The 15,627-nt window shown below is 38.9% G+C and overlaps 2 protein-coding genes across 2 annotated transcripts in view; one reads left to right on the plus strand and one right to left on the minus strand.

Moving 5' to 3' along the window:
* Nucleotides 1-10,590, plus strand: part of MAPK8IP1 (mitogen-activated protein kinase 8 interacting protein 1) — a 45,783-nt gene extending 35,193 nt beyond the window's left edge. The window contains exons 8-12 of the mRNA XM_070931228.1: nucleotides 184-293; nucleotides 1,450-1,569; nucleotides 3,481-3,551; nucleotides 8,220-8,318; nucleotides 9,330-10,590. Coding sequence (XP_070787329.1) covers nucleotides 184-293; nucleotides 1,450-1,569; nucleotides 3,481-3,551; nucleotides 8,220-8,318; nucleotides 9,330-9,402 — 473 coding nt within the window. The 3' untranslated portion in view covers nucleotides 9,403-10,590. The remainder of the gene's footprint in view (nucleotides 1-183; nucleotides 294-1,449; nucleotides 1,570-3,480; nucleotides 3,552-8,219; nucleotides 8,319-9,329) is intronic.
* A 1,147-nt stretch (nucleotides 10,591-11,737) lies between these two features.
* On the minus strand, nucleotides 11,738-14,667 carry FREY1 (Frey regulator of sperm-oocyte fusion 1). The gene is made up of 3 exons (XM_070931229.1): nucleotides 14,606-14,667; nucleotides 12,996-13,069; nucleotides 11,738-11,874 (listed from the first exon to the last, which is right to left on the minus strand). Exons 1-3 carry the CDS (start codon nucleotides 14,665-14,667, stop codon nucleotides 11,738-11,740), a joined length of 273 nt encoding a protein of 90 aa, XP_070787330.1.
* Between the last annotated feature and the right edge of the window lie 960 nt (nucleotides 14,668-15,627).

The following is a 15,627-nucleotide window of genomic DNA, read 5'->3' on the forward strand; positions in this document are numbered from 1 at the left end:
TCCATTCAGGACTGAAGCGTAGAGGAAGCAACCATGTTGTTTCCAGTGATAAAAATAGAGTTTTTCCTGTGTTTACAGTACAGACCAGATAGATTGTAGTTGGCATTGTGATGACCAAGAACAAGTCAACAGGTGAGATTGTATCTTATTTCAGTATGATTCTTTTTACTGACTATTTTTCAGATTCATGCAAAAACAGTGATTGGGTGGATCAATTCCGGGTGAAATTCCTCGGCTCAGTCCAAGTTCCTTATCACAAAGGCAACGATGTCTTGTGTGCAGCTATGCAGAAGGTACATTTTCTCAACTCTCCCTTTCTCCCTCAACCTCCTGATCCTTTATTTGGGTAAAAGACAAATACATTTTTATTTAGGAAAAAAATTGCTCTTCAATACAACAATATCAGAATGATGAACAGTGCCCTCCACTCCAAAATATAATTACAGGAAGAAAAGAATAAAACAACCAGTGATACCAAATGGATTTGTTAATCCTACACACTTTATCTAAACAGAGATTTCAGATTTCATTTAAAATGGGCAAGGTTCTGAGCAGAACATATGTATTCAGATAATTGGTTCTACTTTGGTTTCTATACAAACTACACTATACTATACTTTGGTTTCTCCACCAAGAAAATCCTTTTGCAGGATTTCATAGTACCAGAAGATAAAAGGAAGGTGCTTATAGTAACAGATTTTCCCATTAATTTCCAGATTTAGACTGTTAAGAATTTTAAAAACAAGCAAGGCCATCTTGAATATGGTCTAGAACCAAACTGGCAAAGAATGAAACTCATGAAGGGTTAGTATTCCATGATAACCATGATTATTACAAGAAAACATTCTAGCTCTAAATTCAACTGCAGCTTCTCAAAAGATGTGAAGAAATGGCCTGGATTAATATTTAAGGTAAAACACCCCCATTTAAATTGGATGTTTTTCTACTCTACAAATAGAAAAACTGTCCATGGTAAGCAATGGTATTTTGTGTGTTTAATTTTGCATTTTTATACTTAAGACAATGTGATTAATGTGAGGTAAAATATTTTAAAAGCAAATAAACAGGACGCCCCCCCCCCCAATATCAAAGATCAGATGTAAAATAGGACATCTGATAATATTTATAAATTATGGACATGTTCCTATGATGATCTAAATATGGGGTGGTAAAGGAAAAGTCACTATTGCCAGACTGTTGATGCAGAAGATGTGCCAAGACTGCACCACCTGAACTCCAAAAATATTGTTGGATCCAAGAACATGTTTAGATTGGGCTCTGTTCTTTCAGAGGGAATGTGCTTAGTTCAAAACAAGAGAAGGGCAGGGCAGATGTGGAGAAAGTCTACTGTTGTCTACACTGGAGACAAATTGCTGTCTAAAGCCAGAGCAGGAACTTTAAGAAACATTAATGATTTGTGGCAGCTGATCTTTTTTCTGTTGGGTACAGATTGCCACTACACGTCGCCTCACTGTGCACTTTAACCCACCCTCCAGCTGTGTCCTGGAGATCAACATGAGAGGAGTTAAGATTGCTGTGAAGAATGATGACACCAAGGATCCCAGCAAAGTGAGTTTGACTGCATGTGAAGCTCTGCTTCCTGCACTGTCCGCACATCCCTGGAGTTTCCATTCTTCAGGGCCTCATTATCTCATTTCCTGGAGGAGTCGACTGGCTAGTGTGGTAGAGAGGGAACAGTGTTCCTGGCCTTGAGTGCATACATGGATGGTATGCTCCCTGCCTGTAGATATAACAATGGAACCGAAGGCCTGCTTGCTAAGCTCCAATCATCTTTGCAGCTTTGCTAAATCTTTCTGCTACTATTTTAAGCAGGCTTCTGAAGATCTATGTAGTAAGGCTCTTTTGAGTAGCTTTTCTGGATAAGTAATTTAGAAGGAGTTTTTAGGAAGAAATAAGGCCATGCTGAAACAGAACTGCTTGCCAAGGCCATTCATGGTCAATGGAACCAGGGGAAAGGAAAGAAGGAAAGGAAAGGAAAGGAAAGGAAAGGAAAGGAAAGGAAAGGAAAGGAAAGGAAAGGAAAGGAAAGGAAAGGAAAGGAAATCTGTTTTCAAAGTTTTGCCCAATTTTTAAATGTATTTCTTTTCTTATAAACCCAAATATTAATTTCCAGTTATTTTACATTGCTTTGCACACAAGTATACTAAATTTAGTTCAGTTTAATATTATGCAGACAAGCATCACTTTGATCGTTATCTAAATTAGATGTGTTTAAAACTGTGAAAAAAAACTATTTATTTATTTATTTATTTATTCATTCATTCATTCATTCATTCATTAGGTAAATGGACTTGTATGCTGCCTACTTACTCAATTTTCATAAGATATAATTGTATCCACTAGGGTAAATAAGCCAAGGTCTTTATTACCACAAGAAAAAACGTACCCTTTCATTTATCCAGCAAGCAAACTGATCCTATTGACTGCAGATAACGCAGCTTTTTTTCCAAGCTATCATTGCAGTGAGAATCCATGAAGGATGTTTGAAGGTTAGTTAGCTAGATAAATATCCCGCCATTTGTTTTGTACAACTTAGGATAGAGTACATATCAGAGGTGGGTTTCAGCAGGATCTGACCAGTTCTGGAGAACCAGTAGCGGAAATTTTGAGTAGTTCAGAGAACTAGTAGTAAAAATGCTGACTGGCCCCGCCCCCATCTATTTTCTGCCTCCCAAGTCCCAGCTGATTGGGAGGAAATGGGGATTTTGCAGTATCATTCCCCTGCCATGCCCACCAAGCCATGTCACGCCCACCAAGCCACACCCACAGAACCGGTAGTAAAAAAAATTGAAACCTACCACTGATACATATCAGTACCAGCATTGATGATGTTACCTAGTTTGGGTAATGGAATGTCTGCAAGAAAACAAGCAAGCTCAGAGAGCACCAAGGACCCTCATATCAACCCTGAGCTATAAATATTCTCATTTATTGGTGCCACATATTGTTCCCTACTGCTATTTTTCTTATAGCAATTACCATGTGAAGTAGCTTGATCCAAAGTCATCCAACCAGCTTCCCTGCCTAGGGAGGACTAGAAATCACAGTCACTTGATTTCTGGTCTAGCTTTATAGATAAACTTGCTCACATTAATGGCCTACAAACTCTTTCAGATGAATTACCATAGAATGCATGGCTAGGCTCCTGTATAAACAGCACTTGGAATTATCCCATTATTCTCTTACTATTGCTGCCTTCCTGTCACCTAAGCCTCGAATTTCCTTTTCAAATTCCCATGTCATATAGAAGCTTTTAGTGAGAGTAGGAAAGTTTGGGATTCAGCTTTCTCTTTCATGGTTAGGAAACTTCCGTGCAGAGCAAGCAATTGCAAATAGTTGTACAGCAACCATTCGTTTTTTCTAAGCAACATCCTTAAATTTAACTTGCTCTTTTGTTTAAGAAATGGCTATCACATATTTGATAACTTGGATTATTAATTATTTTTTTACCTTCTGCAGGGGAATAAATGTAGCCACTTTTTCCAGTTGAAGAATATTTCATTTTGTGGATACCACCCAAAGAACAACAAGTAAGTCAGTCCCAAAATGTAATCTAGCTTCCTTGACGTGCTTGGCATTAGAGCTAAGGATTCTAATGATTTTTGCTTTAGAAACTCCACTTATTATTTATGTACCCACAGCTCCAAATTTGAGATAATCTTAGGGATTTGAGGCTTTTCTGAAGTGTTAATTGGTTGCATAAGAAATTATTACCCATAGTTTATAACTTAAGCTATGTGAAATCTAATTTTAAATACTGTAGGTGGAATAAATATTATGTTCCATACACTGAAATTACCGATCCTCCTTATTCTGAACAAGTTACCTATGTTCTGTGGTGTTCATTATCCAGCTGTGAGTCCAGTCTTGTTCTCTGAGTTGTGTATTGATAATAGCTTCCTTTACTGAATGGGTAAATATGCACACATATAGAAAACAAGTGGAGTGAACATGGAGAAATTGCTATGTAGTTCTGAAATGCTATCTCTATTAGCTCTGATTTCTCTCAATCAGATCTGGACTCCAACTGAACCATTGCATGGGTCAACAGCTTTTCTTACAAAAAATATTTCTTTACCATTGGTTTATACTTTTTTGTAGGAAAGCATGGTGCTTGTTACCTATAATCAAGCAGTGATTAGACTATTCATAGAAAAGCAAAGCCAAAACTCTAGTCTATGTTAAATATGTCTCCTCTATTATAAGCAAAATTCAAAACAGAACGTGACTTCTTAAATTCAGGTACTTTTTGTTTGCTTGTTCCTTTAAAAGACCCATAAACTGCTCATATTGTAACCAAAATACTGAGTGACTCACAAAACAATAAAGGCAGCACAAATACACCTCCTAAATAATCACAAAAAAAACCTCATGGTGCTATAGGGCAACACTCTCCCAACATCAGCATATCATCTTGCCTGGCTTCAATCTCATTCTACCCCACTAACTGTAGGAAGAGTTAGCTCTTCGAGGCCTTCAAAATGCAAGGATGGATTGTTTTGGATGTATGTAATTATTTAAATCCTTTCCAATGTGGTTTCATGTTTGATAGAAACAACCTTGAAGGCATACAGTAGATGGATGGGATGATCTACATGCAATGAATACATAGTCATCTGTAGGAGTGGGGGGGGGTACCAAAATATACAAGATGTTGGGAGTTCTGTCCTACTAGAAACCCTACCCTTTTGCATATGCCTGTCCTATTGACACACAAAAGGGACAGGGTTTGGATTGCAACCCCACACAATCAATTTATAGCTCTTATACAGAAGATTTTGATATTTCCCATCCAACATATGCTATTGAGTAGATTTTTTTCTAAATAGATGATTAATTTTCAAGATATTGATCATTGCATATCTTTAAATGGCTGAACTGTATTTAGAATCCAAAATATTAGAGTGATTTCAATTTTGCTTATTTTAGAAAGTTGAACTTGAGGGTTTGTGTCCCACACTTCAGCCTGTGTGTTACCAAAAGGAGCCATCTCCTTAATCACATTTAACATCAATAAGAAACTGCGGGAAGAAAACATTTCAATTGCAGGGTCATTAGCCTGCAAAGAGCATGGTGCTCTGCTAATCTTTTCATCTGCTAGTCCCAGAGAATCTTCAATCGGTTAATGGGCAGACTGGGATGAAATCATGAAACTGAAGAAACTGAGGCATAATCTAGAGGAGATGGAAGTTTGGATTTGTCGCCGACTATGGAATTAGAAGTGTTCTACCGATTTTGGTTGATTTTTCACTTTTCTTGGAAAAGCAGATCTAGGACTGCTCCACATGGCTGTGTTGAAATGCTTCTCTCATTGTTGAATCAGGAGAAACATTTGCTAGCATACATTGTGCTGTCCTAATGCCCGAGCCTAATTCTGCCTCAGATATGAGGCTGTCAAGTGGTGGTATTCTTACATTTTGAATATTGGATAAATTAAGAAAGCAATTGGTAGATTATTAAAACTTTTAGACTGTTCCCCCCACCCCCACCCCGCTGAGGCTTGTCTACTGTTGGAAAAAACAATAATCACATTTCAAGTTGCCCAACTGACAGAAATGCAGAGGTGCTCCACACCCATCACCATAGAGTTAGACTGTTTCTGACAATGCTGTCCCCAGTGTCCCATGCTGTTTAAATATAAGCATATCATAGTATACCATTTTTGTACCAGCTAAATTGCTTGCTGGCATTGTTGTTGCAATCGCTAGTATTTACTTCAAGTAATAAATGGTGAGAATACAGAGTATTTGGAAGAACTTGCTCATGTTGAAAGATGGTCATCACTTCTTTACCCTCCTACCAGTGGTGGGTTCCTCCCGGTTTGGTCCGGTTTGGCCGAGCCGGTAGCGGTGACGATATGACGTCACCGAACCGGTTCTCCCCCCCCGCCCTCCCACCCCCCCCACGTTATTCTTACCTTTTATTTGTTCCCATCCCCAATCTATTGCTGCCTCCTGAGTCCCAGCTGATAACTAGAGGGAAAAAAACTGTTAAAACTCTTGCCGCGGAGCTTCAAAGGGCCGTCCTACAGCTGATCAATGTTAAAAGCAAACAAATGAGTTGGGTCGTAAGTGTGAGGACTGGTCGTAAGTGCGAGGACCTTCCAGAAATGACTCTGACCAGCTAGCCACGCCTACCTAGTCACATGACCTCCAAGCCACACCCACAAAATAAGCCACGCCCACAGAACCGATAGTAAAAAAATTTAGAACCCACCCCTGCCTCCTACCATCGGAAAGGAGATATAGAAGTATAGCCAGCCGCACAAACAGGCTGAAAAACAGTTTTTATCCGTGGGCTGTCAGACTCCTGAATGAGAAATAACATTATAACTACGTAGTATGATGGACTGCAGGGCTGGCGCAATGTGTAACATGTTCACACTGGTGCAATAGGACTAGGTGTTTTGTTAATATGATTTATTGGGTTAGGGATTTTCTGTCTTCACTGTGTTGGGGGGGTGCACTGAGGGAGCTCAACCAATCTCATTGTACATATGTTGCGCACTGACAATGACGATTTGAAATTGATTTGAAATTTCTCACCTGGCTTTAAGGTAGGTCAGGTTAACAAGCTTTGGAGATAGAGAGCTCTTAATATAAATAATTCCTGTCCCGGAGGGAATTTAGCTGGATCTACAGGCAATTCTCATTATTTGCAAATTTAGTATATGTGAATTCACTTATTCGCAAAAATGTATTTGGAACTGCAAAATCAACATTGCCACTTTCACATTTATTCATGGACATGCAGAACAGCAAAACATTTGAACTGCTTGACATCTACATTCCTAATTAAGGTTTCAGCAATTGCTACTTTAGAATTCATAGCAATTTTGCAAAATCTAACTATCACGGATAACGAGAATTGCCTATATTTGAAATATTATTTAAAATTCTTAATTGGAATTTTACAATATGCAGAAAGATTTTCAAAATATTTTGTTCTCTATGGCTTTTAAATGAAAAGGTTTCATAGTATTTGCTCCTATTAAATGACTAAAATTTATTTTAACTATTGCATTTTAAAACTATTGATAAATTGATAATACATTTTAGTTTTATATTAGAAATAACTTTGAGAAGACCTCAGTCTTAAAGGTTCCTAAGCAATAGAATAAACAAAAACTAATGGATAAATAAGAATTTGGATTTATTAGGGGAAAAAAAGAGTGAGGATTATTGAATCATGAGTAGAGCCTGAATTAGACTTCTCCGTCATCGCATGTCAGTGAAGTACGTCCCTGTCATTCAGAGACAGTTGCATAGGTGTTGCATTTATACATCTGCGAACGTTAACATTCTGACTAGGGAGTGCTCAAAGAGCAAAGCACAGAACAGGAAGTCAGATCAACTAACTTGAAGCACAGCGCAGTTGGGATTTGGGAGGTATATGTGTCGGCCCCATCTGCAGCCATCTGCAACCTACACTTATCTACCCTCAACCCTTCCACCACATAAGTATACCACAGTGATTATGTGCAGTTGTGGGCAACTCTAAATCAAGCTCTAGGCTGCAGTCCTAAACATATTTATTGGGATATTTGGCCCACCAAACCTCATAGGCTTCAGAAGAGATTCGGGTAAAAGTATTTTTGATCTTTTTCTATTGATTTCAATGCGAGGTCCAAGAGTCTTTTTTACTCTTTATTGTGGCACTTTTTCTCTCTAGGAATTTTTGCTGTTTCATCCTTTATGGAACCTCTACAATTTAAAAGCAGTTTAGCTTTATTGCATTATTTCAAGAAATCTTGCTAGTTTCTTTACTTTCTTTGCTGTCCTAGGCTGGATTTTGTTTTAATTTGTTAAAATGTTAACTGCTTTGAGCCCTACTTTGGTAAGTGGATCTAAATTGGGCCCGACCTAATGCTTTAAGATAATCTATTGGATATACACATTAGGAATACAGTACATAGTTCTCATTTTTAAATACAAACTGAATTAAGAAATATATAAAAGACATTGCAAACAATTGAGGTATTGGTATGGATTTATCTATGTATTTATTACTGAATCCATCTCCATCCATATCTTTATCTATCTATCTATCTATCTATCTATCTATCTATCTATCTATCTATCTATCATCTATCTATCTATCTATCTATCTCATCTCATCTCTATTAATATAACCTATATCTTGTTTTTTCAACAAATGTTGCTCTTGAGGCAGCTAACAAATTTTATTTTCTCCATCAGATATTTTGGGTTCATTACCAAGCACCCAGCTGACCACAGATTTGCGTGCCATGTCTTCGTCTCAGAGGAATCCACCAAGCCACTTGCAGAGTCTGTAGGGTGAGTTGTTGGCTGCTATGTCCTGGATTCTCATTTTTTTAGGGATTTTATTTGATCTAAGGGAAAGGAGCATTAGCCTCAGATAATGGATGTAGTATGCAGCTCTGGTTGCAGCAGTGATCGTAGCATACTTGCTAGGGTCAGGGATTAGCCATTTTTCAGTGCCCAGGAAAGGGTAAACATAGTTTATTGAGAATTCTAATTCTGTCTTCAGTTTGCTTAGAATCCCATTAGTATGGCATGAGGATTTGTTTCAGGGAGATGCAAAGTTTGACTGGAAACCATCTTCACTGAAGTTAGTGAGTTCACAGAAATGTAATCTGTTTCCTGGAAAATCTTAAGAGTATTGAGTCAAGATGCTCTTTAAAAAAGCAATCTAGTGTTTGAATTCTTCACCATTTAAGATGCTTTAATGGCTCATGGAGCTACTCCTGTTTTTCAATATGCAGCATTTTCTAAAAGATGCTCAGGCCCAGCACAGTGTGGAAAGAGAATAATTCATTAAGGCTGATGCATTTTTCTGAGGCCAATTTATACATATCTGTATCTAAATGTTCTATTTGCATGAACGTTAATATATGTGCATGAGGTCAGAGCTACTAGGTCTTTGAAAAGCCCATTTCTGAAATGCTGTTTGTTAAAAAACAAGAGTTACTACAGATTTATGGTACTTGGTTCCCAGTTATTTGGCACAAGTTCTTGCATAACTTACTGTCCTTTCCTGTATAGTTGGCACATAATATGTGCAGTAAGCAAGTTATTCTGCCAGATCTTTACAATTCTGGGATGTGCTGTATTTGTATCATTCTTTGGCCGGTTACAAAAGACTATTTTAGGGAAATCTGATTCTTTTTCCTAAAGTGCTTGAAATTACAGGACTAAATAATGAAAAACTTTAAAAAGAATGGGTGTGTGAAGCATCTTGGTTCTTGAATCGTGTCGTGCCTATACACTATGACACACATCTAAGCTTCTCTTCAACACACCTTTTTCTCTCTCATTCTTTTGCAGGAAGGCTTTCCATCAGTTCTACAAGGAATGCGTGGAATATACGTGCCCCACAGAGGATATCTATCTAGAGTAGGGGCAGGCCCAGCCCCCTCTTCCTGTATAGACAAGGGCCATTTCCCCATTGTGCATGGACAAAGCTGCTTCAAGTCTGAAGGAGGAAGAGGCATGGGAGCGGTTTCCCTCCATATGCAGAGCCCCTCCTCTTTCAGTACACCTCCTTTCCTTGGGCAGGGGGTTTGGGGAGTTGAAAATGGGTGGGATGGGTGGCAAAACATGGGGATTACTATTTTTAAAGAAATGCATTCTCTTTTTTCTTTATTCAAAGAAAAATGCCACCAGTGAAAGCAGTTGCTGCCCCCACACATCTGGATGAGCAAGCAAAGCACTGGCCCAAGAACAGGCAGGGTTGAATATCCCACATATATCCCACGCATAGGAGGGGGCTGGTTTGGTTCCTGGGCAAAGAAACTCCTCCACACTTTTGTGGGTTCCTGCTATGTGCTGGAGACTGCTCTAGTCTGCCACATGTTCCACATTTAACATTTGCTGTTTAATAGGACAGAAGTGCTGGACTTCCACCAAGAAAATTGGATTGTTGATATGCTTAGATAAAAGATACGGAAATAATAAACCGAAATCTTGGATGGGAACGGGTATGGAAGCTAAGCAAAAGATATCTGACAAGTCCCAGTAAACAGAAATCCACTTTGTATTTGACCTCCCATATCTATAAAAGTAATCCAGGGCTACTGTATCGGACACACTTTGGCACTTGGACTTTGAAAGGGAGGATAGCTTGAGAAGTCTGGAATTATAGCCCCAATGTTATCTTGTGGGTGCCAGGATGTGGGAGGCTGAAGATGAAAACGAGAAAGAACCACTGTATTTCTATCTGATATAGAAAAGACCCTCTGTTGCAACTCTTGGTTGTGCTATCCCTTTTCCTTCATCTATCTGTAGATCCTAAACTGAAAGGGATGGGAGTAATCTGGATACTGTGGAGAGCCGTGCATCTGATTCATCCATATTAGGGGGCTGGGAGATGCTCCAGCCATTAAGCACAATGCTGAATCAGGAAACAGTAGTGAGGTCTTGTGGGAGAGGCAAAAGCTAGGGGACTAGCATGGGTAACAAGGAGCCAAGAGCTGCAGAAAGGTGTGCCTTTGCCTTCCTCCCCTGCCTACGAGCCCGAGCTTTCCAGGCAGAGGGCTCTGTGCTTCTGCTGGATCTGCTCTGATGACAACAATGATTAAACATTGATGTTTCAAAGGAACCGTGTTGCTTTTGTGTTACGAGGTCTTTTAACAACTGTTTGAAGCCCTTAGGATCGAATTGCAGGAGCCAACGTAGATGTTCCAAAAGATAGTATTGTAATGTACCCGCCCATCCGAGTTTACATAAAATTAAGAGAAGTCTTACATGCCTGCGATTTTCAGAATTGTACATTGTAAACTTTGCAGAATCATATTATATTAGAGTCCTATTTGGCTTGTATGGAATGGCCATTCAGGGGCATAATGAAGCAACTTTCTTTTTGTGTTTTTTTTCCCTGCATTTATTTTTCAAGATTCATATCCTGCATCTCCACTAGGAGAAGTGGAGTAGTACATAGTACTACTCCACTTACATAGTAGCCCCCCGTGAGCCAAGCTGCCCCTGTATTTTTTATTGTTATGTACAGTATAATGTGGAGGGCCCTGTTTTTTGTGTGTTGGAGGTTGCCATTATGTTCTGCCATTTCATACTCCCTAGAAATCTGCTTTAATAGCTGCATCCTCACATTCTCTTAAAGAGCAGCTGGTTTGGTCTAGTGTTTAAGGCACCAGAAACCAGGAGACTGAAAGTTCTAGTCCCGCTTAGGCATGAAAACCAGACCAGTCACTCTCAACTCAATCCATCTCACAAGATTGTGAGGAAAATAGGAGGAGGACATATTAGGTATCATTGCCCCCTTGAGTTATTTACAAAAATAATAAAAGATGGGATAAAAATAAAGGATTTTGAGATATTGGAACTTAGGAACTTTACAACAATGCCTGTCTCTAATGCCAGGCGTTATTTCAGCCAAATATGTAATTACCTACTAAATAGGCATGCTCTAAAATGCCTTTATAGGGGTTTGAATCTACGCTTTTACTAAATATTACATAAATGAATGGCACTACAAAGACAGGCTTTTGAGAGCTAGGTTATTATTGTTGAAATTGTAAACTGTAGTAGACACTTATTTTTCACTACACAGCCACAATGCTGGCATTGAAATCTTATCTCCAACCAATAGCCAAAAGAAAATACAGAGCTGCATGGAGAGTTTCTAGAATAGTGTTAAGTAACAGGATGGGGATTATTGCTATATGCATTTGGTTATTTTATCAGGCAAGGCTATGCAAAACAGCATCTTGTCACTTTCAAAGGAGGTCATCGTAATAATACTCTTCAAAATTGGGTTCATCCCTTTTGCTTTTATGTGTTCTGTGCAGTGTTTCTGACTCCTTACGTTGTTTCCGTATCTGGAACTTGGGATGGCGTGGTTTAAGGCCATAATCTGTGAAAACACAACCTTGTGAAATACTGCAGGTAGTAGGAATGGGAAAGATTATTATGGTGGTTATATATCCCCAGAGGGCCTACAATCAGGCACTAGTCACACAAGTGTAGACCCCATTTCAATCCTCTTTTGGCTGCAAGGGAGACACTAACTTCCATGGGTACTACTTTTTGTAATTGATTGGTTGGCCTGGAACTGACTGACTGGAGAGTGCAAAGCTTTGCAAGTAACAAGTCCATTAATGCACACATTGGAAAATGTAATTAGAAGGATCTTGATCTTGCATTTCTGTAGCCTTCCTGACAGGAAATTCTTTTCCCAGGCAAATCCTGTCTCTTTGCTTCCTTACTTCATATTATGTTCATAGGGTATTGAACTCAAACTCTCAAACTGCTCTTAGACGTGTCTGTATCTTGGCTGCACGTATCTGGGTAACTACTAGATGGTACCCAAAATCCATCTTTGTTGCCACTTGAGTTTGATAGGTTAAATAGTTGGCCGGTTGAATCCCAGGTTCAAAGACAAAAGGTGAGGGGAGACAAAAATTATAGTGCAGTGCGTAACCAGTGTTCTACATGCCAATTGGAGGTCGCATTTTCATATGTATTTAAGACAGTGTTTTATCTCAGAAACTAAGATGTATGGACTTCAATTCCCAGAATTCCCGCAGCCAACATGGAAATGGAAGCCCACACATTTTAAAGCCTGGCTAGGTGGCTCAGTGACTAAGAAGCTGAGCTTGTCAATCAGAAAGGTTGGCAGTTCAGCAGTTTGAATTCCTAGTATAGGTCTCCTGTGTGAGCAGGGGGTTGGACTAGATGACCTCCAAGGTCCCTTCCAACTCTTGTACTGTTGTTACAAGTTGCTAACATTGGGAAATGCTGGTTAAAGCTGCATGGACAGTAGCATAACACAGACCTGTCCCTAATGTGGAGCATGGGCATGTTGGGGGGACAATAGCATGATCTCCTGAGGTTCCAGGATAAGAGGGGGGGGCACAGCAAAACAAGTTGCGTGAATGTGGCCCCCTGCCTAATGTGGAAGAGATGTAGCAATGTGCCTTTACCCAGTCATGCCTTATGCCAAGAAATAGGAACTAGACTTAATTATGTGCATACCATCCACTAAGCCAAACTGTTTCTGCTGGAGCTCCAAGGGCGCGATGAAGTCTTCTGGAACAGAGCTTCTGAATCTGCCATAGGAGAGCACAAGATCAGGAAGGGCTATGATAACTGCTTAAAGCACTGATGTTTTGTTTTAAAAAAACAAATCGATACAGGCCAATTTCCTCATTTCTTTTGACAAATCTCATGGGCAGATAACCAAGCGATTAAATCCTAAATTGCTCTTTTAACAGTAGCTATCATAAATCCTCCATAACCACATGACATTTCTTGAATCCATAAACAAAATGCTGTAAGATCCAATTAATGGATCATCAATAAACTTAATTTACATATTTCAACCTTAATTCTCTTTATATTGGTATTGGATATACTCTGAAGGAGCAAATCCTCCAAGGAATTCCTCCCGTCAGAGGTGTGCATGGTTGCAAGCTTCCATGCACATCACTTCTTAAATCAGGACTTGCAGATCTTGATGTCCTCTGCTGTGAAATCACACTGGCGCTCTTTCAATTTAAGTGTTTATTTGTTACAGGTTCCCGTTGGAACACTTTTATTGTGCCTGAATGTGACTGAAACAAGCCTGCATGTTTAATGGGTGGAATTAATTTGTTTTAATAATCCTTAATTTTTATGGATAATCCTCACAAATGAAATTATTTCTATTTTTTAAAATATGAATTTAGTCTCTAAGAATATTTATGCAGGTAATTGTATCTTTTTCTTTTCTATTGCAATCTCTCTCTTAACAGTCCAAAAAGAAAAAATATATAGTCCATGGTCTAAATTGTTCTAGGAAAATATGTTTCCTTCAGATTTCATACTCTATGATTGTATCAGTCCAAAAATTACTTGTTAGTAAAAAATAATAATAATTACAAAGTGCCATTTTCTACGCACTACAGAGTGATGAAAAGAGAGTTCTTGTGTGCAAGATCACAATGTCACAGATATAATGAAACATGAAAATAAAGTGGGGAAGAAAAAACAAACACGAGTAATGAACAAATGATGAAATGTCTTACCCTAAAATATGCTGGTAGTAACTGTATAAAATTTATTTATTAAAGACAAAACTGCATGTTGGGTAACGAGCATTTTATATTATCTGTGGTTGTCACTATCTCTCACCTCTCTCGAGATACGCAATTACACAGTGACATCATATAATTGAAGTTTTCTGAAGTAAAGTCTTATCTCGGGGTGTCCAGTGGGGAAAAAAATACCAAAAAGCTCCACAAAAAATCCTCCACTGAAACTTAACAGAAATCTCATGCCTCACTCACACCAGTCAGATATCAGGTACTTTTAAATCTTTTCTGATAAAACAGTGGTTAATTTCAATTAAATAATTAATCAATATTTGAATTTCTCCCTCAGTTTTTTCCTGAAACTGAGCTTAAACATAACATATGCTGAACTTGCAAAGTTCGTTTGTCAATGCTAAAAAGAGTAAAATATTCCTAAATCTCTGTATAGATGGGGAAGATAGCACTACATGATTTTTCAAGCCAGGTGGCCCATCAATGCTCCTTTCCCATCGTAACTATGAATGTATCCGGTACATAGGATCAGTACTGAGGCGTGAAGCTGTAAACCGTTACCTTTGAAGACCTGGCACAGGCAGTAATTTCTGCATCAGGAGTAACATGATCAAAAATCCCATCTGGCCTACAAAGCCAAGTCCAGCTTGATATATCTTTCTCTCCTTGGCAGAACCGAAGGCAGCATTCAAAGGCTGCAGCATTATCACAAAGGTATAGAATGCAGGGCAATGCTGAGTTCCATGTACTGGGCAGTGAATAAAGGTCACTTTAAGAACAAGCAGGCATCCGTTCCCCGCCCCCCAAAACCCCAATACTGCTTCAGCTCTGTGATTGAAGTCCATTTTAGAGAAAGATACTTCGTTCCATCTGCCATAGTTGCCCATCCTTATTGTTTGATCTTCCCAACTTCTGCTTGATCTTCCCATAAGCACCTTTGAGATGTGTTTCCAGACATTACCACACAAAGCAGGCTTCTTAACTTTTAAGCGCTCCATGGCTTAGGACCTGGTTATCTACGGGACCGCCTGCTACCACCAATAGCCTCCCACCGGCCAGTACACTCCCATAAAGAGGGGCTCCTCCAGGTGCCGTCGGCCAAACAACGTCGACTGGCAGCCCCTAGGGGGAGAGCCTTCTCTGTGGGGGCACCTACGATCTGGAATGAGCTCCCCCCGGAGATACGGAGGATCCCGGATCTGCGCACCTTCTGTCGCGCGCTTAAGATTTTTTTATTTCATCAAGCTGGCCTGGCCTAAATCTTCTCCCCATTTAAAATATAAATTTTAATTTGTTTTTAAATTATGGGGTATTTTAAATTCAGCCAAATTATTTAATTCGTTTTTAATTTATTTTAAATTTTTGTATTTATGTGTTTTATCTTGTGGCTGTTCACCGCCCTGAGTCCTTTGGGAGAAGGGCAGTATAGAAATTTAATAAAATAAATAAATAAATAAATAAATAAATAAATAAATAAATAAATAAATAAATAAATAAATAAATAAATAAATAAATAAATAAATACTCTTGTAAATTTAACAGCATCAGAGACCTGTGAAGCAGCAAGAAATTCTGTAAACAAA

Source organism: Pituophis catenifer, unplaced genomic scaffold, assembly GCF_029215685.1.
Source record: "Pituophis catenifer annectens isolate HBS135680 unplaced genomic scaffold, rPitCat1.0.hap2 SCAF_1, whole genome shotgun sequence".
NCBI lineage: Eukaryota > Metazoa > Chordata > Lepidosauria > Squamata > Colubridae > Pituophis > Pituophis catenifer.

Excerpts from the sequence above, each read along its gene's own strand:
- FREY1 (XM_070931229.1), bottom strand. The coding sequence starts at position 14,667 with ATGGGATTTTTGATCATGTTACTCCTGATGCAGAAATTACTGCCTGTG. Across the intron at positions 13,070-14,605 it reads CCTGTGCCAGGTCTTCAAAG|ATTCAGAAGCTCTGTTCCAG; the intron begins GTAACGGTTTAC and ends CTCCTATGGCAG. Across the intron at positions 11,875-12,995 it reads ACAGTTTGGCTTAGTGGATG|ATTATGGCCTTAAACCACGC; the intron begins GTATGCACATAA and ends GTGTTTTCACAG.